Consider the following 24,146-nt stretch of genomic DNA (forward strand, 5'->3'; position numbering starts at 1 on the left):
GAATTAGGAGTCCTGGGATATACATGGCTAAATTATATTGACAGCCAGTTGTAGAGATGCCTTATACAACCTATCTACAATGTTTTCTATATGAAACCTACTGACTTATACACGTTGAATTGTACTCCAGTGTGAAGTCCTGTATAAATAAAAGAAAATGAACTTGCATCAAGTTGAGTCAGTGGTCAAAGTCCTGGTACTATTCAAAAGGAAAATGTGCAGTCAAGTTAGATCATTTAAGAGCCCTAGAAGCAAAGGAATCGACTTCGTTTGTGTCAGTGGTTCTGGTTCTCAACTGGATGCAATTTTGCTTCCCTAGAAGACATTTGCAATGTCTAAAGACAATTTTGGCTATCAAAACTGGGGAGCTGGTACCCCTAGCCTCTAGTGGGTAGAGGCCGGCAATGCTGCTTACCCTCCCACAGTGCTCAGGACAGCGCTCCACAACAGAGAATTATGTAGTTCAAACTGTCAGTAGTGATGAGGTTGATAAACCCTGCTGTGTGTGTTTCAAAGAATGGAATTGCCAGAAGCCCTTGCAGCCAAGACAAATTTGGGTCATTGGGAGGGAATGGGGAGTCAAGGACGTGACTTCAGGTACGGCTGGACTGAGATGAGCTATTTTGATGGGGTTAGGATTAAGCTGATTTCCTTTCTCTCACCTTTTCTTTGTGCCAACACTTGGCATAGCAATAGTGGAAAAAACAGTGAAATAAACTTCTTTTCTTCTAAGCTAGATGGAATATGGTCCTATTCCAAGAGCTAAAAGCATCATTCTACTTCCCTGTAACACTTGCAGCTTTACTGTAAGCCACACACCCATGCTGTCAGGCTCCCAAAATGTCAAGGCACATGATGTTTTGGGGGGAGGAGGGGTGTAAAGATTGTTGCATTATAAACTAGCTAATTTATTTCCCAAGGTATCCTGTAATCATAGTGCACCTGGGAGGATCTAAATTTCTCACTGTTTCTGCATCATGTGCCATATGTGAATTTCTTTGGCTAACATACTCTTGCTTGATTTGATTAGTCTACAATTACAGGAACAAATGTCCCTTAAAACAAACTTTTTAAAAGTAGTTTTAGGTTCTCAGCAAAACGGAGTGGGAAGTACAGAGAGTTCTCATATAACCCCTCTGCCTTTATTGTCTTTTGACTTTATTACTGATTTTCAAATAAGATTTATGTAAATGCAAGTGTTATTCTGTTAATGCAAAATTAAATGTTCCTCAGTTTCATTGCTCACTAAATGGTAAAGCAAAAGTTAGGAGCAGATTGGTCTGACTTATGGGCTATTCTCTCTCTCCCTAGTCAGTAGAAGAGGGAGGATCATCATTTGCATGGACTTCTTAGGGACGTTAGCCACTCGGTGTCAGAGCATTTGTCCTCCTGAACATTTTCCCATGTAGTTATACATCATCTTTCTATTTCTGGGGGATTTTATTTTTCTTCCAGGAAGTTTTCCCTGTTTTGTTTTTGCCTAATTGGAAGCTATTTTAAGTTATTCAGCCTGACAGTTTGACTGCTTTAAAAGTTAGAATGTTCCATAGCCATAAACCTTCCTGTAATTGAGAGTGTTCTAGGACTTAAATTTGTGATCTTGTTTGTGTCTCATGTAGTTAGGGAGCCAGGGGGAAACTAATGATTGTATTCTTGATTAGAATTTTTTTCTCCTGGCCACAAAGTCCAGTTTCTTCCTTGAGTCACAATATCTCTCTTCAAATCATGACCAGTGGGCATACTATAATGCTTCTGTGTTTCTCTCTTGCCTCCTTTCAATCGTGGATCTTCCCCTGGACTTTCCCTTTAATATTTGACCCTTTAAAAAATTAATAGTCTGTACAGAGTAGATCAAGAGAGAGTAAGCTTGCTTGCTTTTTTTTTTTTTTTTTTGTCAGGGTTAAGGTTCAGGTTCTCAATAACAAGTTTTGTGAACTTGGGCAAATTATTCCTGAGTCTGTTTCTTTATCTAGTAAATGCAGATTGTTTATCCTCCTCTGCCTACCTCTCAGGGCTGTTGTGAAGATCAAATGAAATAATTGACTATTAGAGTGTCTTGTAAACCATACAACTCAATACAAATGTAAAATAATATGCAAATATAAGAAATGTGAGGTTTAGTAAATTACATCAATTATGAAATGAAAGTGGCTTGGAGAATTTATTTTCCCTTCTGATGTCTTGTTTTGTGTAGCCTAGAGAGCTTTTTCTTCATCTTAGTAAGTTCAGAGATGACCTTTGTTCAGTTTAGTTGTAGTTTTTTGTCTTTTTCTAAATAAGGTCAATGGAGTTAAATGCTTCACTTGTTGAAACATGATATAATTTGGCATAGATCAGTGGTTGGTGGAAAGCAAAATTACAAAAAGAAAATCCTGATTTTGCTAAGCAGTGTAGATCGTGCCTGATAGAACCTCCTCCTCCTCCATCTCTTCCTCTTCCTCAGCGTTGATTGCTAATCAGTTCTGTAGAATCAGAAATATTTTTCTATGCTTTTTTCCAAAACTCTAGTTTGTAATTTGACTTACATTCCTATTTTCAATAAAACAGCTATCTAAGTATTTGTTAAATAAAACAATTATCTAAGTAGTTGTTATACTTCACCCTTTTCCCCCCAACCAGTTAGTTATACTATGTGGATTCTGGATGGTAGTAGATCAAGTTAGTTTAGTCACAATTTATAAAAAGCCTTTTTTATGTTGCTAGTGTCTTCTCATGTTTGATGCGATTCATAAATAGACCCAGAAAACTGTAGGGCTCCAGGATTCCGGCTGTGAATGATCGGTCAAACTGTTGGAGTAGGGCAGGCAGACTGTGTTGGACATTATTCCATCTAAAAGGTGTCAGCTCCTGCCTCCTTGGCCTTAGTGACTAAATGGAAATACATTCTTTTCAAATTCAAAAGCCTGTTCATTACTGCTTTTCTCTTCTGAAACACATTGCCAGTTTTATAATCAAGAAGGACTTAATTATTTTTCTTTTTCTATTGCTTATGTTTATTCTTCATAAAATGACTTTTCTTCCATTTGATGGGCTGAGAAATAAGCTCCTATATTGGACTTTGCAGACTTGGCTTTTTTATAGCGTAAATCAGCTCAGCTGGCTAAATGCCTCACTAACTGAAACTTCATAATGTAGCTGGAACTAAATTGTGCTCTGGAGCATTGAGTCTTTAAACTGGATTATTGATTTACAAACCCATAATGGTGAAGAGGCTGTAGAGAGACAAGAAGCTCCCTCTCCTGATCCTTGAGCAGGTTTTTCCTCACTTACTTCAGGGGCTCTGAGCTCACGAGCAAAATCCTAATGAAGTTTATCTTGCTAGGACAACCCATTTTAAATGCTCAATAAAGAAAGAATAATTCTTCTCCCGCTTAACCACTAAAGAACAACATATGTTTCTAACGTAGCTTTTTATTTTTTTTTTTTTATCTTTCATTTTTTTGTTGGTAAATCTCCCAGACAACAGCAGTTCTGTAGAGAGTTTAAATATGAAGGAATGGCAGGACGGGCTAAGGGCACTTCTACCCAACATTAACATCAACTTTGGTGGACTGCCCAATTCTTCTTCCCCCTCCAACGCCAACCACAGTGCACCAACCTCCAACACTGCCACCACCGACAGCCTGAGTTGGGACAGCCCTGGCAGCTGGACAGACCCAGCCATCATCACAGGTAACTTTCTCACTCCCTTCAGCTCCACTGACTGCCAACAGTTTGGTTTTTAGCACAGATAAAATAAAAACCAAGATCTCTTCAACATAAGTTTCTTTTCACAAAGCTGCAAGTGTGGAGTGGCTTGTTTCGTTCTCAGGGGTCATGCAAGTCTCATTTAACCTGTCGGCCTAGTTGTGTATTAATAAGAAGGCATTTGGTGCCTAGGTTGCTTCTTCTGGTTTAAGTAGGTGTTAACGTCTAGCAACATGTGTATTTTGTAGGCCTCAAAGTACAAAAGGATCTGACTTACTCTTCTTATAAGGAACATACTCCACTTTTTGTTATAAAGCTCTCTATTATAAGGCTGTCTTGTTACGCATCCCTGTCAGAGGAAGAAAAGCACAATTGGGAAATGCCGTCATGCAGTTCTGGGGAATGGTATTTTGCAGCTGTGCCTCTGTGACAGTGGGGGACTAAGTCTAGTTCAAGAGGAGGCATGGGTTTGTGTGACAATAAGTCTTGGTTGTTGGGGGAGGATCAAAGGAACAGAAGGTTTAAAAGGTCTCATGTGGAAGGAGTTTAAAATTGTAATCTCTTCTGTGTTTCCTTTTGGTTTTGTTTTCTAAATTTGTTTGATGACCTGTTCTTTCCACACAAACTCACCATTTTCCCTCTTTTTTTCTTTTCTTTCCTTAGGTATTCCAGCATCTTCAGGAAACAGTTTAGACTCTCTTCAAGATGACAATCCTCCACACTGGCTAAAATCCCTTCAGGCCCTCACAGAGATGGACGGCCCCAGCGCTGCTCCATCACAGACCCACCACAGCGCCCCCTTCAGCACACAGATCCCGCTGCACAGAGCCAGTTGGAATCCCTACCCTCCTCCTTCAAACCCTTCCAGCTTCCACTCCCCACCCCCAGGCTTTCAGACGGCCTTCAGACCCCCCAGCAAAACCCCCACAGATTTACTACAGAGTTCAACACTGGACCGCCATTAGGCAAAGAAGAGCAACCATTAGAAAATGCAGGATTTGTCCCACTCTGTTTTCTCCCTCTCAGCCCACCACCCACAGCTCCCTTCTCATCTCTTATGTTCTGAAGAATCCAGTACCTGATCAATTTTTTTTCTCCCTACCCCCAGATGCAATGCGATCACAGGGTCATTACCATCTCTTTATTAATTGTAAAAGTTTTTGTTGATCCAGCATTTGAGTGACACTGTTGAATGTTTCTAAAAATGCCTTTTTAAGGAGAGAAAAAAAAATCAAAGGGCAGTCTCAATACTTAGAAAATTATTGTTTGTCTGTTGCGCATAATAATGACATAATCTGCTTAGCAGAAAATGGCGATTAATCTATAGGAAAGGTCAAGTAAAGCATTATCAACTGCAGAAGTTTGAAAACCAGGTTCATTTACGTGAGATTGCTAAATGCATGGGGGAAAACAGTGGTCCTAGCATCCATCTTGTATTCAGCTTATCATTATTGCAGGGAAAATGCTTTTAATTTAAATTAATTTTTAATTATTTTGGCAAGTTGATGGCAAGGACTTGATTGTGTCGTTAAGCAAAAGAATGTATTGGAAGTTGATGGAAAGACAAATTCATCTGTAGTAGTAACTGGCTGATTGCTAAAGAGTTTATAAGGAGGTGAGAAGTAATTTTTTTAAAGGAGAAAATTTTTTTGGCTTTAGATTTAAAGTAAATTGAAATGTTTTAAAGAAAAAAAGTATTCACAGATTTAATACCTATTAATAATATAAGAGCTGAAATGTAAGTGATTTCTTCAGTCCTTCTCCTCTGTCGGAATCTTTTTTCTTTTACCGTAAATTCACCTGACGAGGGCACTCTGAGATAGCACTGCTCTGGGGCCATCTGATCACCATCAGGAGCAAATCTCTGACCTCCTTGCCTGCAGCTTTTACTTAACCCTGTAGTTTCTGGACGTTTGTGCAGTATTGAAAAGACAGGAGAAAAGAAAACAAAAACCTGGTTATAACCTGACGCTAAAACTAAAAACAAGGAAATGTACCTCTTTCTTCAGAATTAAAACTAAAATCTTAAATAAAACAGAAAACTTGATGATGACACTTGGGTTGTTCTTGTTTTTGTTTTTCCATTTTGTTGCATGTGAGTTTGAAAGATTTTGTGACAAGTAGCCATCAGATGTTTCCATTTGATTTTACATCTTCAACAATAGGGAGGGAGGATGGCTTAGAAGAAGAAAGTGGAGGATAAACAACCATTTTATTGTCAGTCAGTGTCATCCTTGAAGTTCAGCCCATCTTGTCCTCAAGAACCCTCTTCCAGTGGCTTTTAGTAGAAGATTCCTCTTTCTGCTATTGTATTATGCAGGCCAAGCCTTCCCAACTGAGAAGCCTCATGTGCCAGTAATGGAGAGGTTATTGACATGCTGAGACGTTGATTCTCTTTAGGGAGACCTGGCGGGAGCAGCAGCCACTATGTCACACAAGTGGCACCACTTTGTGAGTGCCATGATGGGAAAGAGATCGGGAAACTCTGATGTAGATGATCCACAGACACATCTTTTATGACTGACCATTTTAGGAAGTACCTGATGAAGGGGCGATGATCACACCACTGACCAAAAGAGGGTAGGGGATAAAAGTTACCTGTTCCCCAACAGGACACCAGGATCTGTGTGGTTTGTATGTCTTGTCTTGGGCTGCATTCAGAAGCCCAAAGCAGAAACTGGCATATTTTCAGCCATGTCCATTAAGGGAAGCTGTCGGATCAACTAGATAGATAGAGATTATACGTTCTGTGTTTTCAGCTGGGTTTTTTTCATCCTTACCTGTACGCTGTACTTTAATTTGTTAAAAAAAAAGTTTCAACACAAGTTTTAGAAACTTAAACATGGTATTCTCAAATAAATGTCACCACAAATAGATGGTGACCAAGTGGTTAGTAAATTGTTTTGTAAAATTAACAAAATTTCCCTGGGTAAGTGGAGAGGACTAGAAATGACAGGCTCTCTTTGCCCTTGAACTTTGCTTCAGTCTCCTGAACCTTCACATTGTACTGCCAAATGATGGACCAATGCACAAATAATATTCAGATGCCAGTAAATTGTAATCAAGGCTCTTTGCGGGGTGGGGAGGGAGTCCTGAGATGGGCATATCAATAAAAATGTTGCTTTTTCTGTAAAAGAAGGGAACTTCCACCTTATAAGGCTGTGCTGTAATTGTGTGTATGTTTAATCGGTCATACAGAAGAGTTTATAGAAAGCATGACTTTACAAAAAGTATGAAGAATAAAAATAATAATGATCTGTGTGCCTACCACCGAGGTTAAAAATAGAGGTCGGGTGCGGTGGCTCACGCCTGTAATCTCAGCACTTTGGGAGGCCGAGGCAGGCGGATCACCTTAGGTCAGGAGTTCGAGACCAGCCTTAACATGGTGAAACCCCGTTTCTACTAGGAAAAAAAAAAAAAAATTAGCCCGGCATGGTGGCTCGCACCTGTAATTCCAGCTACTCTGGAGGGTGCGGCAGGAGAATCGCTTGAACCCGAGAGGCAGAGGTTGCAGTGAGCCGAGATCGTGCCATTGCACTCCAGCTTGGGCAACAAGAGCGTGACTCTGTCTCAAAAAAAAAAAAAAAAGAACCTCAGTATCTTAAAAGCCCGCTATTTGCCCTCTCCAATTAGACCATTTTCTTTCCTCCTCATCTACAAATTTTATTTTAATTTCTGTGTTAATCTTCAAGAGTTTTGTCAGCTGTGTATCTATCCTTGAATAATATATTGTTCAGTTTTAAAAAGCTGAGTAATAAACCCAAGCCTAGCTGTGGAAGGAAAGGGCAATGTTGTCACTATTAGATTAAGCCTTTTAGGAGAAGATAAACTAAACAGCTTCTGGGGCATAGCTTGGCTTTAGCGTCTCTGATCATTTATGAAATCCTCTTCTGAGAAGTGCAGTGGCCAAGGTTATGCATGAGTCCTGGAAAACAGGGCTTGCCAGTTGGGGTAGGTCTTGTCATGTAAGCACAGTCCCGGTTGCCTGGCAGAAATATGGTCTGCAGGATCAGTCTGCTGTCCGTTTCCTGTGTCAAAGCTCACCATGGCTTTTCACCAGTCCTCTGGAGTAGATCACAGATGCTTCGTGAATTAAGTGTCTTAACCCTTTGGGGTAAGGGGTGGGGTTTAAAACAAGTGTCAGCTGATTAATTCATCAGGGCTTGGCAGGGAGAACAGAAAGTTCATTAGGCTTGGTCAAAATCAGAAAGTACAGAAGGCAGCCTGAACCAAACTGACTTAGGCAGCCTGTTGGTATAATAGCAGTGGGAATCTTGGTACTGACAGCTTTCATGGATCACAATACTCAGATCTGGTACACAGCAGTCATTTCTAATATTTCCCTTTGTTCTCTCTCCTTTCTTGGACCTTCTTCCTATATTACTAAATCCCATACCCTAGTTTTTTTTTTTTTTTCCTAAATCTTATTTTGCTGGCGTGACACCCTCCAGTATTTCTTAAGGAAAGGTACGTGGGAGATAAATATTTTAGTAATTAGCTTGTCTGAAATAATATTTAATTCTACTTCTCAGTTGATAGTTTGGTAGATACAGGATTCTATATAATTTCCTGCAGAAATTTGAAAGCTTATTACCTTCTTGCTACCAGTTTTGTTGTTGAACAATCCAAAGACGCTCTTATCCTCTATATGTAATCTTTCTCCCTCTCTGGAAGCTTGTAGCAAGTTTGTCTTCCGTGTTCTGGGACTCCACAGTGATCTGCCTTGGTGTGGGTCTATTTTATTTATTTATTTGTTTATTTATTTATTTATTTATTTATTGAGACGGAGTCTCGCTCTCTCGCCCAGGCTGGAGTGCAGTGGTGCAATCTTGGTTCACTGCAATATCTGCCTCTCAGGTTCAAGTAATTCTCCTGCCTCAGCCTCCCAAATAGCTGGGATTACAGGTGCCCACCACCACGCCTGGCTAATTTTTGTATTTTTAGTAGAGATGGGGTTTCACCATGTTGGCCAGGCTGGTCTCAAATTCCTGACCTCAGGTGATCTGCCTGCCTCAGCCTCCCAAAGTGCTGGGATTACAGGCGTGAGCCACCACACCCAGCCAGGTGTGGGTCTATTTTAATTCATTTTGCTGGACACAGTGGATATACAGTATGTTTTTAAAATCTTATGACTCATTTTCTTCAGTTCTCGGAGATTTTCTTGACTTATTAGTGAATTTCTTGCACTTTCTTTTTCTGTTCTCCCTTTCCAAAAGTTCCATTGTTTAAATACTAGACTTCCTGGACTTCCGCTTTTTAAAATATTTTCTCCAATTTTCTATCTGTATCTTCACTTTGGCTGTTCTTTCTAGGAAGTTTTCTTTCAACTTTATAGTTTTCTTCTCCTTGTGCTGTTTCTCCAAGTTGCTTTAATCTGTTTGCTTTGATTTCTATCTTCCTTATTGGAGATTTCTACACTTGATCTTAGCCAAAAGGCCAAGAAGTGATTATATTAGAGACTCTTTAGACACTTGGTAATCCTTGGTTATCTGCTCATGAATGAGATGGAAAATTGATGGGGAGTTTTGAAAACATGAGTAGGGCTTGCCAACTTTGAATTCCCCTATTGGAAGATCTGGGTGGTCTCTTCTAATGGGTAACCTCTGTTGTCATTGTCTTTAGCACCTGTCTCTTGGCCTTGGCTGGTCAGATTCCATGGAGAAGAGTCTTCCAATGGCTGGCCTGGCTGGTAAGGGTCTGACTGCCAGGGCTTCAGAGCTGTGTTGGGTCTCTTTATGTATTTAATATTATACTACGTATAATCTCCCCGATGCAGTCTTTACCTCGCCAGAGATTAACTCTCCAAATATCTGCCCATTTATGAGAAGAATAGCATGGAGTTGGGGAATGAATCTAGGGAGTTAACTTCTTAAAACAACTTTCTTAGTAACCTTTATTTAGCCCCACTCCACACACTTTATCTCTGGTTTTAGCGGTATCTAGTCCTGTCAGTTTCTGTGCCCTTGAGGATTTTGTGATGTAAATTGGATTGGAGCTCAGTTTTCCCCGCTGTTAGCTTAAGGTTGGCCTTTCTCAAATGAGCTAGGTGAGTCCACCCAACCGTCTACTTTCTAGGTCCTTAGATTTTATTGCTGTCATTTCCTCTTGTTATCCCTGTTTTTCTTTTTTCTGTTACTCGAATTTTAATGGACCTTTAGGAAGAAATAAAATTAGATATGTAAGTTCAGTCTACCATCTTAGCCCAGATCTGTGCTCTGATTTGATAAACTAGTAGGCATAGTTTGTCTGCCATTGAAGTAGAGGAAGGACTATCTTTGGCTATTGGCCAATGAGTGCTAGTCACCATGTTGTGTATCCCTTGGTTTGAATAGTACCTGTTTGTTTCATTTACCTTGAAGTGGTTTCTCTTTTTAACATCCCCTTTTCCAAAGAAGCTATTGGTTTACAGTCAATAGTTTGTTTTTCAAGAGGTAGTCACACAGGGGATAATTTTAATGGTTAAATTTTAGGCTGGATGTTAAAGGCAAATTTTACTGCAGTTTCAGGGTCGTTTGCAAGTCAGATGGATGTGGGTCATTTTTTAGGCTTAGCTGAATTAGAACAAGTCTAGAAATTGCAGAGAGGGAAAAAATAACCTACTGTTACCTATGTATGCTGTGTAAGAATGGTGTTTTAAGGATGGGTAGTAATAACTGTCAACAATGTATATCTACAGAGATTATGCTATAGTATTAAAATACAGAGTTGAATTCAGTTAGCACTCTCCAACAAGGTTTGCTTAAACTTGAAGACACAAGGTATACTGCACATGGCTTTTGAGTTTTCTATTAAATATTAACCATCATTTAATTTTATATCCTTATTATTACAGTATGTAAACTCTTAAAAGTTAGAAAGCTTATATATCTTAAACATAATTTTGAGATATGCCCTTTGTCAGATGTATTTAATTCTGCCCAAGTGGCCTATTCAAGTGAAAGATGACTGGAGGTCATTAGCATGAACTATTTGAAGAAATCAAATATTTATCTTGTCCCCAAAATCAGTACTCTATTTTTTGTGCTTGTTCAGTAATTGTTAATTTAGTTCAGACTTAGACTTCACACAGTCATAGGCAGTTTTCCAGCGGAAGAGCTGCCTTTGAAAATACTTTTTTTTTTTTTTTTTGAGACAGAGTCTCACTCTGTCACCCAGGCTGGAGTGCAGTGGCGCAGTGGCGCAGTTTTGGCTCACTGCAACCTCCGCCTCCTGGGTTCAAGCAATTCTCCTGCCTCAGCCTCCCAAGTAGCTGGGATTACAGGTGTGCACCACCACTCCCAGCTGGTTTTTGTATTTTTAGTAGATACAGGGTTTCACCATGTTGGCCAGGCTGGTCTCGAACTCCTGACCTCAGGTGATCTGCCCTTCTCAGCTTCCCAAAGTGCTAGGTGTGAGCCATCATGCCTGGCCTGAAAATACATTTTAAAAGTTGTTTCTGAATATATTGATTTAAGGAAAATGAGTAAATTATTTAATAAATTCCTTTAAGGATAAAATAATTATTTGTATTGGTGATAACCCAGATGATTTGGGAAAGAACATGCATATTGGCCCAAATGTTCATGGTACACCTTGGCCATTCTCAAGAATATATTCTGCATTTGGTCCATCTCTGAGGGAAACTGAGGGTATGGCAGGTGTTAGTAGGTGTAGTCATTGGACCTCCTTCCATGGCTTCCTTTCATGGGTGAAGGAAGTAAGTGTACAAGATCAATAAAAATGAATAGGCCAAATAGATATTTTTGGTGGTCTGAATGATTTAAAAACTCTAATAAATAACTCAAGAGCATTTAAAGGGAAACAATCATCTGTGGCTTTCTTACTTTCAGCTTTAGTATTTGCAAAGCTAAAGTACTGTTAATAAAATGCCTGGCATATGACATCGAGTCCAGAGGCACTTTTTAATGTTGTTGGTTTCATATAATGAATTCCAGTGCTCTTATCAGATCCCATCATGTGGGAAAAGTAGGGAAATAGGCTCAGAGACGTTGAGGTTTTGTCCTGGGTCACAGGTTTTATAGCAGAGCTAGAACTACTTGTTACCCATCCTCACCTACATTTGCATGACTTTGGTTGTCCTTCCTTTCTGTTTCAAAGTTGCAAGTGCTTTTCTAGCTTTCTTGTTTATGGAATTACCAAGATGAGGTATTATTTGTCCCTCCCTTATATTAGCTAAGTAGTGGTGGGTGAAAGGGTGTGGAGAGTTTCTGTATTTGTTCATCCCAGATCATAAGGTATGAGTCAAAGTTTAGTTGGGAAGTCCCTTAGGGACGTCTTGATTATTTTGTGCTCATATTGAGTTGTATTTACATTCAGTTGAACTACCAAGTTAGCCAGTGTCTTCTGGATTTTATGCAGATAAGGAACAGGGATGAGGTACTTGTCTTCCAATGTTTGAAAGACAGTTATGTAGAAGAGGAAATAGGATGAAGGATGCAGCTTGGACTAAGACGTGGAAGAGAGATTTGAGTTCAATTTAGTTTTAATAATTTTTGAAAACACCTTTAGGCTTAGCATCATGCCAGGTGCTTCCAGGGGTACAAAAGTAAAATGATCCCTGCTCTCTAACTGAAAAGATTTGAATAGTCAGCTCTAAAACTGAAAGTGAGTGTGAGAAGTGGGAAGTGCCAAGGTCGCTCAAAGAGTGAGCTTTGGACAAACTTGAGACTTGGGTTGGAGGGAACACTGAACAAACAAAGACATCAGCATGAGCCTGCCTGGGGCATGTTTAGGGCTTGCAACTTGGGGTTCCTCTGGGGGACTTGTGAGAAATAAGGCTGGAAGGGTGAGTTGGGCACTGCTTTTGTTTCAAATGACAAGTTCTAAGTAGGAGAAAGGTATGATAGGATTTTGCTTTAAGTCCTAAGTGGAAATGATGAAGATGAGAGAGCCACTGGGGTAGGGTTCTTTGCGTCAATTAAAGGACCCAAAGAAATCTAAGGTTTGGCCACAAAAGGACTATCAGTGACCCTAGAAATTGTATGCAAAAAGGGTATGTGCATTAGTGTTTTATCAAATTATTTTTAAAATGTGCATGATGCAATAAAGTCTGGTAAGCTAGAAGAATAGTTCAGGTGACGGTTTTGGGCTGATAAAGGGATTGGGAATGGAAACAAGGAGAAAGAATTCAAGAGAGATTTCAGAAGTGCTAGAGATTTTTGCAAGTTACTGGCCATAGTTAAAGGATGAAAGAAAAACAATTTCACAGCCATCTTAGATTTCTTAGATCCTCCACTAGACTGTAAGCTTTTTGAGAGCAGATAGCACAGCTAGCTTGTTAAACATTACATTCTCAGAACCTAGCTGGCACATAGTAGGCTCTCAATAAATATTTCAGTAATTCTTGCCTGGAATTACTGAAATAGTTGCATATTTCAATATTGCATATTGAAATATTGCAAGTTTTGAGCCAGATGACTGGAATAATTGTGTCATGTTGAAAACAAATGTGGACTCATGAAAAGGAACAAGTGCAAAAAGATGAATTTGTTGACTTGAGGTTCCAGCAGGTCATCCAGCTGGTGGTGTCCAAGAAATACTTGGAAATTTGTGGGGGTACAGAGGAGAAATACAGTGTTGGAGTCATCTTTACAGGGACAGAGGTGAGATGGGAGCCTTGGGAAAAACAGATGCTAGAAGTCTAAAATGAAGGAGATCTGAGTGTATGGTGTCGGTGTAGAACAGTTTCTAGGCAAGAATTACTGGAAATTTCGTGCTATGTCAGTCAGGGTTTCATCAGGAAGCCAGGGATTTCACAACCACTGGAAGGGCTTGGAGAAGAAAGGTCAGGAAGACCTCTGCTAGCATTCAGGAGCTCCAGAAGTACAGGAGTCATAGAAAAAGCCTCCACCAAAAAGCCCTCAGCTGCCTGCAGCACCAAGTCGGTAATTCCCAGGAAGACTCTGGGAAGTGGCTACCCAATGCCCCATTTGCCAGGGGCCACCTGCCTGCCCAGAGATGACACCTGTAGAATGATGGCTTTTTCTCTTACATCTTTCAAATTGCCCTAAGTACCTCCCATTAGTAGGGTCTAACCTGGGATCCTATTGGAAGGAATCGGAACTGTGATGCAGGAGAGAGTAGCAGGGGTGGGGCTGATGTCAACAGAAAAGCTAGTCCCTGTGGTTTAGAGCATCTCACAGGGCCATGTCACCTCCTTGTCAAAACTCTCCAGAAACATCTCTCCCTCAATACTTTCATAATGAAATTGAAGTTTGGCTGGTGTGGGACCTGGAGCCCTCTCCCCTAACAGGAGGATATTCTTTATTTCATGCGACTGTGTCTCTGTTCTGTGCATATCTGTTTTCTCAGCCTAGAATGTATATATTATTCCTATCCTCACCCTGGCAATCTGCTTCTTGCAGCTTTTTCTCACACCTCTAGGCAGATTTAGGTGGCTCTCCCTGCCTTTGTGTCTTATACATGCCTTCATTATGCTGCAGCCTCCTTGAAGAAGGGATGCTTCTTTTCATCTGTTTATACACAGGGTTTAGCACAGTTCCCAACATTCAGTTCGAATGAATGACAGAAGGAAAGCAGTTTTGGGTAGTGGGGTGCAATTAAGTTTTATTGGCAGGAGATCAGTCATGAACTTTAAGTCACTGGTTTTAATCCAGTGGAGGTACTGGAACCCAATTGCAGTATGTTGAAGAATGGAGAATGACTAGGAGTTAAAGAACTGGAGATAGTATACTCTGAAGAAGTTTGATAAAGGGATAATGATAACACAGTTTCAAGTAAAGGAAGGTTTTTTTTCCCTTAAAGAAATCATAAGCCTTTTAGAGGAGACAAAATTATTTGAAAAAGTAAATTTGAACAAGAAAGCTGAGTTGAAGGGAATCAGGAACATGCATGGATGCTTCCCTCCAAGGCAACAGCAAAGAAAATAAGAGAGAGGGTTTTAAGGTAAAGAAAGGAATATTAAGGGAACCCCTTGACTCAGCATAATGAGGTAGCAGAAGGTGGAATAGGAATTTGGAGCTTGAGAACATAGAAAATGTGCAATACTTTGGAGAATGTAACAGGAAGGTAAAAGAAGCGTTAAAAGAGTAGTAAACAAGCAGCAAGGGCCCAGTTGAGGTTACAATGTACAGATCCAATCAGAATAATTCGATGTGGCCTTGACTGTTAATCAATCTTAGAGAGACACAAAGGAGGCATGGAGATTGCCAGGAGCTTCTGAGCGATAGAAATGGTGGAAAATCATGGGGTTGAGGCTTTGGGAGGGGGCGAAGGTATCAAAGTGCTCACCATGGCCCATAGTATGAAGGTAAGGGCTCATCATGGCCCATAGAAGGCCAGCAGTAGGGGGCGCTCTTCAATCATGCTGTCAATCTCCTGGAACTGGATTGGTGCCCACAGCTGGGCACAGAGATAGTACACAACCTATTGTCAGAGCACACAGCCATACAGTTGGACCCCTCTATGATCCCTAAAATTTCTTTAAACATTTCAGATTTTATGATAATTTTGGGATTACTGCATAAATTACCAATAGCCAGAATTCAAAATTAAGTGTAAAATTTAACAATGTGTACAGAATGCATTATTTTATAAAACTCACAATCGCCTAATTCACATATTGAGTTTCTTCCAGGGATACCTGTATTTTCTTGTTAATAATACCCACATCATTCTTTTTTTCCCCATCTGCTCAATAACCATTTTTTGAGCGTGGAGGTACTAGACTGTGATATGCGTTAAGGACGCATTTGGGAATAGAACAGTCATGACTCTCTCTTTCTTAGAGCTCAGACTTAGGTGGTGAAGATGATCATTAAACAATCCAGTGAATATACCTAGACATATGAAAATGCAGAAGAATATATTTAGAAGTATGTGTAAGCAATATCCAAAATACTAGACCCCCCAAAAAAAATATTGACTAACTTACCCTAAATTTAAGACTTCTGTAAGACAAAATGCCATAAGCAAAATTAGATCAACAATGGACTGGGAGAAAATATTTGTAACCCATGTAATAGACTGAGGATTAGTATCCCAAATATATAAAAAATGCCTACAAATCAATCTTTCTTAAAAATACAAAAAGCCAAAGACAACTAATAGACAATGATTACTGAGAATGTTTTGTTCTTATGATTAAGAAAAACAAAAAATATTCCTAAGGGTGTAAGAAAATGGGTATCTTATGTACTTTTGCTATGATTATATATTGGTACATACTTTTATGGGGTATGAACTGACAATATGAAATTGCCCATTCACTTCAACCCTTCTTGAACTCATACACAGAGAGGAATATATAAAAGCATTCATTATAGCATTGTTTATAAGAAGAAAAATACGAAATAGCCTGAATGTTCAGCAGTTCATTGGTAGGCAATACTACAGAACACCATGAGAAGAATAATTACATGTATTTCTGTGTGCAAAATCTACAAGTCACACAATGAAAAAACTATATGTAAATATACGGGTTTTTTGTTTGTTTGTTTATTTGTTTGTTTGTTTTTGAGACAGAGTCTTGCTCAGCCACCCAGACTGGAGTGCAGTGGCCGCGATCTCAGCTCACTGCAACCTCCACCTCCTGGGTTCAAGCAATTCTCATGCATCAGCCTCCTGAGTAGCTGGGATTACAGGCATGCGCCACCACACCCGGTTAATTTTTTTGTATTTTTAGTAGAGATGGGGTTTTGCCATGTTGCCCAGGTTGGTCTGAGCTCAGGCAATCTGCCCCCCTTGGCCTCCCAAAGTGCTAGGATTACAGGCATGAGCTACTGCACCCAGCCTAAATATGCTTTTAAAGTATACTTTAAAGTCTGCAATATTTTCTACATTAAACACACAGGAACTAAAACTACATATTTGTATGTGCCTATGTAAATGGCAATGCATAGACAAGAACTGGAAGAGTTCATGCCAAAATCATGATAGCAATTACCCCTATGAAGAGGAGTGATGTGGGGTTGGGGCTGGCCAGGAGACATTAAGGAAAATTTCTTGCATGACTGATACTGTTTGATCTCTTTAAGCCATACAAATGTATTAATATATTATAAAATGAAAATATTGATATAATTAAAAATTATGCTTTGAAAGGAAAGTATAACATACAATAAGTGTGCAATGGAGAAACTGCTTTTCATCAGGGCATCAGAATGTAAACGCACTTGGAGAGCAAACAGCATGTTGGACTTTGTTTTTGTTTTCAAGATGGTGTCTCTGTCACCCAGGCTGGAGTGCAGTGGAATGACCATGGCTTACTGCAGCTTCAGCCTCCCCAGGCTCAGGTGATTCTCCTACCTCAGCCTCTTGGCACACCACCACCCCCAGCAAATTTTTGTGTTTTTTGTATAGACGGGGTCTCACCATGTTGCTCAGGCTGGTCTCGAACTCCTGGCTCAAGGGATCCACCTGCCTTGCCCTCCCAACATGCTGAGATTATAGGCATGAGGAATTGTGCCTGGCTGCATTTGACTTGCTTACTCCAGTCTACCCAGCAAAGACATCAGATGGATGGGTGGGCAGATGGATGGATGAGAAAGCCTCACTGAGAAAGTGACTTGCCAATCAAAAGAAGAAGAACAAGGAACCAGCCCTGCCAACTTCACCAGCAGGAGAGCAGTGTTTGTGAGCATGTGAAGAGACCCCACTGCGGGAACCTGGGCATATCCAGCTGGAGGCAGCCCTTGTTGCCTGGTGCACAATGAACGAGGAGGAGAATGGTATAAGATGAAGTGTGTGAGTTGATCAGGGGCCTCAGGGCTCATGGCTTTAGTAGCTAGTCATGAGGAGTTCTATTTAGTCCAAAAAGTGATGAGTATACCCTGACAATGACTGAGGTGTCTCCATGGAATGAGTGTACTCGCTGAGAAAAATAAGTAGCATAGTGTGATTTGACTTGCTGCCAGTCACAGTGAGTGGGTGATGAGGATTAAGACTTGGTTCTTAGCAGCCAGTGCAGTGGCTCATGCCTATAATCCAGCTTGAGGCCAGGAGTTTGAGAGTAGCCTGGGCAACATAGTGAGACCTCACCTCTACAAAACATTAGGAATAAAAAAAAAAAAAAAAAGACTTGGTTCTTAGAAATACCAGCCTACATTCTGTCTATCTAGCACATGAAACTTTTTTTTTTCTTCTTGAACTGGAGGTAGGGGGAGAGTGTAGAGAAAGAATAGAAAAGGGTTTATAATGGTTTAGAGTTACAAACTCAGACTGCCTGCATTTAATTGCCAGCATTACCATGTGCCATCTGGGTGACAACGGATAGGTTACACAAATCTCTAAACTTCAATCTCCTTTCCCTGTATGTCAAATCAGGTTAATAAAGTGTGTACTATTATCCTAGAGTTATGGTGAGGTTTAAATAAAATTATCCATTTCAGTACTTAGCATTTTGCCTGTCCAATGGCTTGAGGGATCTGGAATATTTAGGCCAGAAAAGAGAGGAAACCACTCACAAATATCTGAAAGTTTTGCTGAGAAGAGGAATTATACATTATTTGCATGTCCTATTGAGGACAATGAAGAGTTATGAGGAGAAATTCAAGGGCAAGGGCAACCCAATGTAAGGAAGACCCAACACAGCCAAGGATCGATAAAGGGAATTCCTTGCTTTTATTGAGAGGTTGGACTAGGTGATCTCCAAAAGTCCTTCCAAATTCACTGATCAGTAATGGCACCAGATAATCTTGGAAGTGAGTATAAAGTCATGTCAAGTCCTGCTGTAATCAATTTACAATGAAGACCTCTAAATAACCTCAGGATTCTCAGGCGTTAGCTGAGAAACCCCTAATATGAAACTGCAAAAAGTACTACCACTTACCTTACGGCCTTGGGAAGGCCACAATACCACTTCTGGCCTCTGTTTCTTCATCTGTGCACCGACATCGTTACACTCACGTGGCTGCAAGGCTTAAATGAAATATTGCAAATGAAAGTGCTCTGAAAACTGAAGTGCAATACAAATGCAAACAATGATTGCTGTAATAATTTGCTGCAAAATGTTTTCTTCTCATGAAAAAGTGCTGCCATACTTTACACTGGTGGCTGGGGATTTGGGCATAAGCTGTTAGCCACATGGATTTCTCTGGTGTCAATGGAGGTGCATCTGGGCAGCCCCCACCCCGCCAGGCCACATTGCACTCCGGACTTCCCTCCTCCTGGGAGCAGTACCCACAATTTCCCATCAAGAACACCTTCAGTTCAAGTGGCTTCCAGGTTTGAATTATGCTGAACAGCCCTCCTGGGGAAAGGCAATGCTTTGGGTTTGATTGCCTCAGACTATCAAGATGACAACTTTGAGTAATTACCTTGATTATCTTTGACACTTAAAGAGTTACTAATCTTTTTTTTTTTTTTTTTTTTGAGACAGAGTCTGGCTCTGCCGCCCAGGCTGGAGTGCAGTGGCCGGATCTCAGCTCACTGCAAGCTCCGCCTCCCGGGTTTACACCATTCTCCTGCCTCAGCCTCCCGAGTAGCTGGGACTACAGGCGCCCGCCACGTCGCCTGGCTAATTTTTTGTATTTTTTAGTAGAGACGGGTTTTCACCGTGTTAGCCAGGATGGTCTCGATCTCCTGACCTCGTGATCCGCCCATCTTGGCCTCCCAAAGTGCTGGGATTACAGGCTTGAGCCACCGCGCCCGGCCAAGAGCTACTAATCTTAAGCAGATGTTGTGTAACAACTGTTATCCCCACTTTTCATTTTGGAAGAAGATGCTCCTTTGTGGTATCTGGCAGAGTTTCCAAATGTATTAGGTTGGTGCAAAAGTAATTGCAATTTTTGCCATTACTTTCAATGGCAAGTACCATGATTACTTTTGCACCAACCTAATATTATGGCATCCTGTGCTCAAGAAGCCTTTTAGGGACACCTGATATGTCCTTACGCCCCCAGAGAAGGCAGCATTTTAACCCAGTATAGATGGATGAATATTTTATTGATTTATTTATTAAACATACAGTTATTGAGTACACAACAGCCAGAGTGCCAAGAATGAAAAGACATGTTCCTGACTAAGGAAATCACAAACTCGAAGGGGAGACTGACATGAATATTTCTTAAAGCTTTCAATTGTGAAATATAAGACATAGTGAAAACTACATAAAGCCAAGATGTGCAGAGTGTTGTAGTAACACGTGGAGGGAGGGATTAGTTCAGTGTGAAGAGTCGGGGCCAACTTCACAGGGGAAGGAACATGGAAGCTGGAATATAAAGGATGAGCAGGGTTTACCAGGTGAAGCCCAGAGATTTGGGGTGGAGTTGGCAGAGGGGATGGAGAGGATATGGCATTCCCAGCCAGGGAAGTGACAGGTGCAAAGACAGTGAGAAAGGCATGAAAGTGTTTACCAGGTAGTGGTGTGATTGGGCTATTGTTGGAGGAGTAGCAAGAGGTACTGAAAAGATAGGTTTGAGCCAGACTTTTAAAGGTCTTGACTGTCATGCTAAGGAAAGTAGGCTTCGTATTGTGGTTGACATGGAAGACTAGGCCTTCTCGTATCTTTGAAAGTTACCTTGGATTGTACCGTGGTTGCAGAGAAGCTAAGAGAGGAGTGTCATGGTCAATTATGTCAAATGCCATGGACGTCAAGGAGGACAAAGACTGAAAACAGTTCATGGAGTTGGAAATTTGGAGGTCACTGATCACCTTTTCCAGGGGGAAGGCAGAAATATGATTATAGCATATCAAGAAATGAATATGAATATATCAAGAAATGAATAGATGGTCTCACTTCTATGTGGCATCTAAAAATGTTGAGCTTCTAGGAGTAGAGAGTAGAATCGTTGTTACCAAAGACTGGTGAGGTGGAGTGGACAGGAACAGGGGAGACAGCAAAAACGACTGGAGGAGAAAAAAAAAACAATAAACACTAAACAATTGTGTGTGTGTGTGCGTGTGTGAGAGAGAGTTTGGATTAGTGTAATATTAACACACACACACACACACACACACACACACACGAAGTAATAAAACCAGTTTAAAAGCTATTGAGAAAAAGCCAGACACAAAAGGACGAATATTGTGTGATTCCACTAATATGAGGCACCGAGAGTAGTCAAACTCCTAGAAGAAGAATAGTGGTTATCAGGAGCTGGAGGGAGGGGAAAGGGGAGTTACTGTTTCGTGGGTACAGAGTTCCAGTTTGCGGTGATAGAAAAGTTCTGGAGGTGAATAGTGCTGATATTCAGGCAACAATGTGAATATACTCAACATCACTGAACTGTACACTCAAAAAGGGTCCAGACATTAAATTTTATGTTGTATCTATTTTACCACAATAAAACAACAAAGCTACTGCAGTAGTCCTGGTAAGAAAATGTACCTGAATCTGAATTCTGACCATGAGGACAGAGAGGAAAAGAGTAATTTAATTTTTTTCTTTTTTTCCCCAAGAGGAGTAACTTAAATTTTAAGAGACATTTCTGATCCATAATTGACAGGACTTACATCTGTATGAGAAAGTGGAGGAAGAGAAAGTGATGGAGATGACAGGTCTTTGACTTGGACAACTACCTGCATGTTGATTTAAGAGAGAGAATGATGAGTTTGACTTTGTGTGGTCTAATATGCAGTGAAAATATACATGTATGTATACACAAGCGTGCACGCGCACACACACACACACAACTAGAGCTCAGGAAAAAGGACAGAGAGATAAAAATTTAGGAGTTGTCAACATGTGGCTAGTATGGAACTGAGATCACTTAGGGAGGAAAAAAGGAGCCATAAGTGGGATCTTGGAAAACATCAACTGGTGAGACTGAGAAGGAAGAGAGGGAAAGGAGGGACTGGGAAAAAAATGGTTGCATGGAAGCTATGAGAGAAATGTCATGGTTAACTGTGTCAAATGCACTGGAGGCCAAATGGGACAAAGACTGGGAGCAATTCATAGATTTGGAAATGTGGAGGTCACTGATCACTTTTTCCAGAGGGAAGGTAGAAGTGAGATTATAGTGGATCAAAAAATGAATGGATGATCTCACTTCTATGTGGAATCTGAAAATGCTGTGCTCTTAGGGGTAGAGAGTACAGTGGTGGTTATCAGAGGCTGGCCAGGTGGAGTGGATGGGAATAGGGGAGACGTTGATCAAAGGGGACAAAGTTTCAGTTAGACAGGAGGAATGTTTTAGTGGTCTATTGCACAGCACAGTGACTATTGTTAATAATAATGTATTGTATATTTCAAAATTGCTATAGCAGACTATCCTAAACATTCTTACACCAAGAAATGATAAGTATGTAAGGTGATAGATATTTAATTAGCTTGATTTAAAGATTTCACAGTGTATAAATATGTACTCCATAAACATATACAATTATTATTTGCTAAATAAAAATTAAAACTGATTTTTTTTTTTTAAAAAAGGGAAGGGGATACAGCAATGAAAAGAAATGAACGATGGCTATGCAACAATATGGACTAGTCTCACAGCATACTGTTGGGGGAAAAAAGAAGCAAGATGCAAAAGAACACATAGAGTCTTATTCCATACGTGTAAATATTTAATTTTAAAAACCTGTAAAAGAAAACTACATAAGTGATATTATGAAAGAGAAGAGTGAGCACAGGATTATTAAAAAGTGAGAAAGTTGCTTACTTCTAGAAGAAGGTGGGGGTTATGATCAGGGAAGCCATGGGGCAGGGATTCCAAAATATTGTGTATGTTGATACTTCTTGGCCTATATCACTACAAAAGTGCTTACTTTAAAATTATCCATGATATGTGTATGAACAAATTTGATGCGTGCATCTTTGTCTATGTAGATTATACTTCACACAAAATATAACCAGGTCAACAATCTTATATCTGCTTCTGGAACTATTCAGAGAGCATATTTTCAAGCAGCAAACAAAGCTTTCGTTTGGGGTGCTGCTTTAATGTAATTACATCACCGCCTTTGACCAAATCTTCCTGAAGAAGAAGACATCCTTTCCTTTAGTCAGTTTCTGCTCATGAGGAAGGCAAGCTTAATAACTTTGTGGCACCATCACTCTTGCTAGCACACTTTACTGGCAAGGTGAGCATCAATTTCATAGTGGAACTGTGTAGTATGGTGAGCAGAGAAAAAAATAGCATCTAAAAGTGCTGAGAAATCAGTTTCCACACTCTAATGTTAAAATTTGAATACTGTACATTCTTAACTCTTCATGTTGAACTAGTTTTAGTATTTTGGAAAGTTGCAAAAACAGTACAGAGAATTCCCATATACCCTTCACTCAACTTCTCCTAATGCTAACATCTTATAGAACTACAGGACAGTGACCAAAACCAGGAAATTAACAATAGTGCAGTACACACACACACACACACACACACACACACACACATTTAGTAATAAAATTATTGAGAACCTTTTAATGTAGTTGGCAGTCATTTGGATTTTCTTTTCATGAGGTCTGCTTGGATTCTTGGCCAATTTTTCTCTTGGGTTGTCTAATTTTTTTTCAAATTGAATTTGTGCTTTTCTGGTCATCCTCATTCAAGAACTGTTGTTGGGATATTAATGTATCAATTCATTTAGGGCGACAATAATAAACCCATACATGTTAGCACAGTTAATGTATTTTATGAGGAATACCTATATTTTCAGAAACAAGGATCAGTGTAGAGGGTGGCACTATTTTGCATTTTTGCAGGTTTCTTTAATGTCTGGCTTGGTGAAGGATAGCTAAATTCTCATACCTGCTTCCTCATTCAATTTGTTGGGGTTTTTTTGTTTTTTTTTTTTACTTTTATTCAGTGGTGTTGGCATACCAGAGTTTATTCAGCCATTTTCCAATTGGTAGGCATTTACTTTTTTCCAGTTTTATGACTTTTATGTTGTTTTTGCTACCATGAATAATGCTGCAATAAACATCCTTGCATGTTTTTAAAAAAAAAAAGTGAATGGGAAGTGAAGAAATGGAGGTAGTCGGTGGAGACTAACATTTTAAAAAATATGTGATTCTTCATCTCCTTTGCAAATAACACTAAAAGTTTTATTATTAACCCTCATCCTTCATCTCTTTATGTGTTCACTCTTAATTTCCTTTAAAATACACTCTTACTTGTTTGACTATTAGTTGTTACTATCTTCAGCAAAACCTCATATCTCTGTTACACCCTCCACCCCTCTTCTCCGGTCTGAATGTGAGGCCCTTCAACTAAAGAGAAAGGAAACCACTCGATAGAATATTCTTTTATAATTCCAAATGGTCCTGTAAAGATAGCTCACTCTTCAGTGGGCAGCTCCCTTCGTGTCCTTAGAGAATCCCCTCAGTGATGTCCATGATACCCTCCTCTTTGTAGATGAGGATGGTTTTCTTGACCAGCCGTCAGGACTTAAACGTCAGCAGTGGTTGGGATACGCACGGTTGACATGTGACACACTCGATGTTAGGAAAGCTGGAGCCCACTTCTGTGGGATCTCTAACCAGCTGTGTGAACATTGAATACCTATGTCACTTTGCTTTCTGGGCCAGTTTCCTCACCTATAAAACGAAGGATTTGAAG

The 24,146-nt window shown here is 40.1% G+C and overlaps 2 protein-coding genes across 5 annotated transcripts in view; one reads left to right on the plus strand and one right to left on the minus strand.

The window, feature by feature from the left end:
- CNOT4 (CCR4-NOT transcription complex subunit 4) overlaps nucleotides 1-5,742 on the plus strand; it is a 145,402-nt gene extending 139,660 nt beyond the window's left edge. For 2 of the 4 annotated variants that reach the window (XM_050782404.1, XM_050782405.1), the window contains exons 11-12: nucleotides 3,460-3,672; nucleotides 4,351-5,742. In XM_050782404.1, coding sequence (XP_050638361.1) covers nucleotides 3,460-3,672; nucleotides 4,351-4,652 — 515 coding nt within the window. In that variant the 3' untranslated portion in view covers nucleotides 4,653-5,742. The remainder of the gene's footprint in view (nucleotides 1-3,459; nucleotides 3,673-4,350) is intronic. The other 2 variants (XM_050782406.1, XM_050782407.1) reach the window with 1 other exon arrangement.
- The window catches only part of STMP1 (short transmembrane mitochondrial protein 1), a 360,766-nt gene that overhangs the window by 310,412 nt on the left and 26,208 nt on the right, over nucleotides 1-24,146 (minus strand). The gene's annotated exons all lie outside the window — the stretch shown is intronic.

The sequence above is a fragment of the Macaca thibetana genome, chromosome 3, assembly GCF_024542745.1.
Source record: "Macaca thibetana thibetana isolate TM-01 chromosome 3, ASM2454274v1, whole genome shotgun sequence".
Taxonomy (NCBI): domain Eukaryota; kingdom Metazoa; phylum Chordata; class Mammalia; order Primates; family Cercopithecidae; genus Macaca; species Macaca thibetana.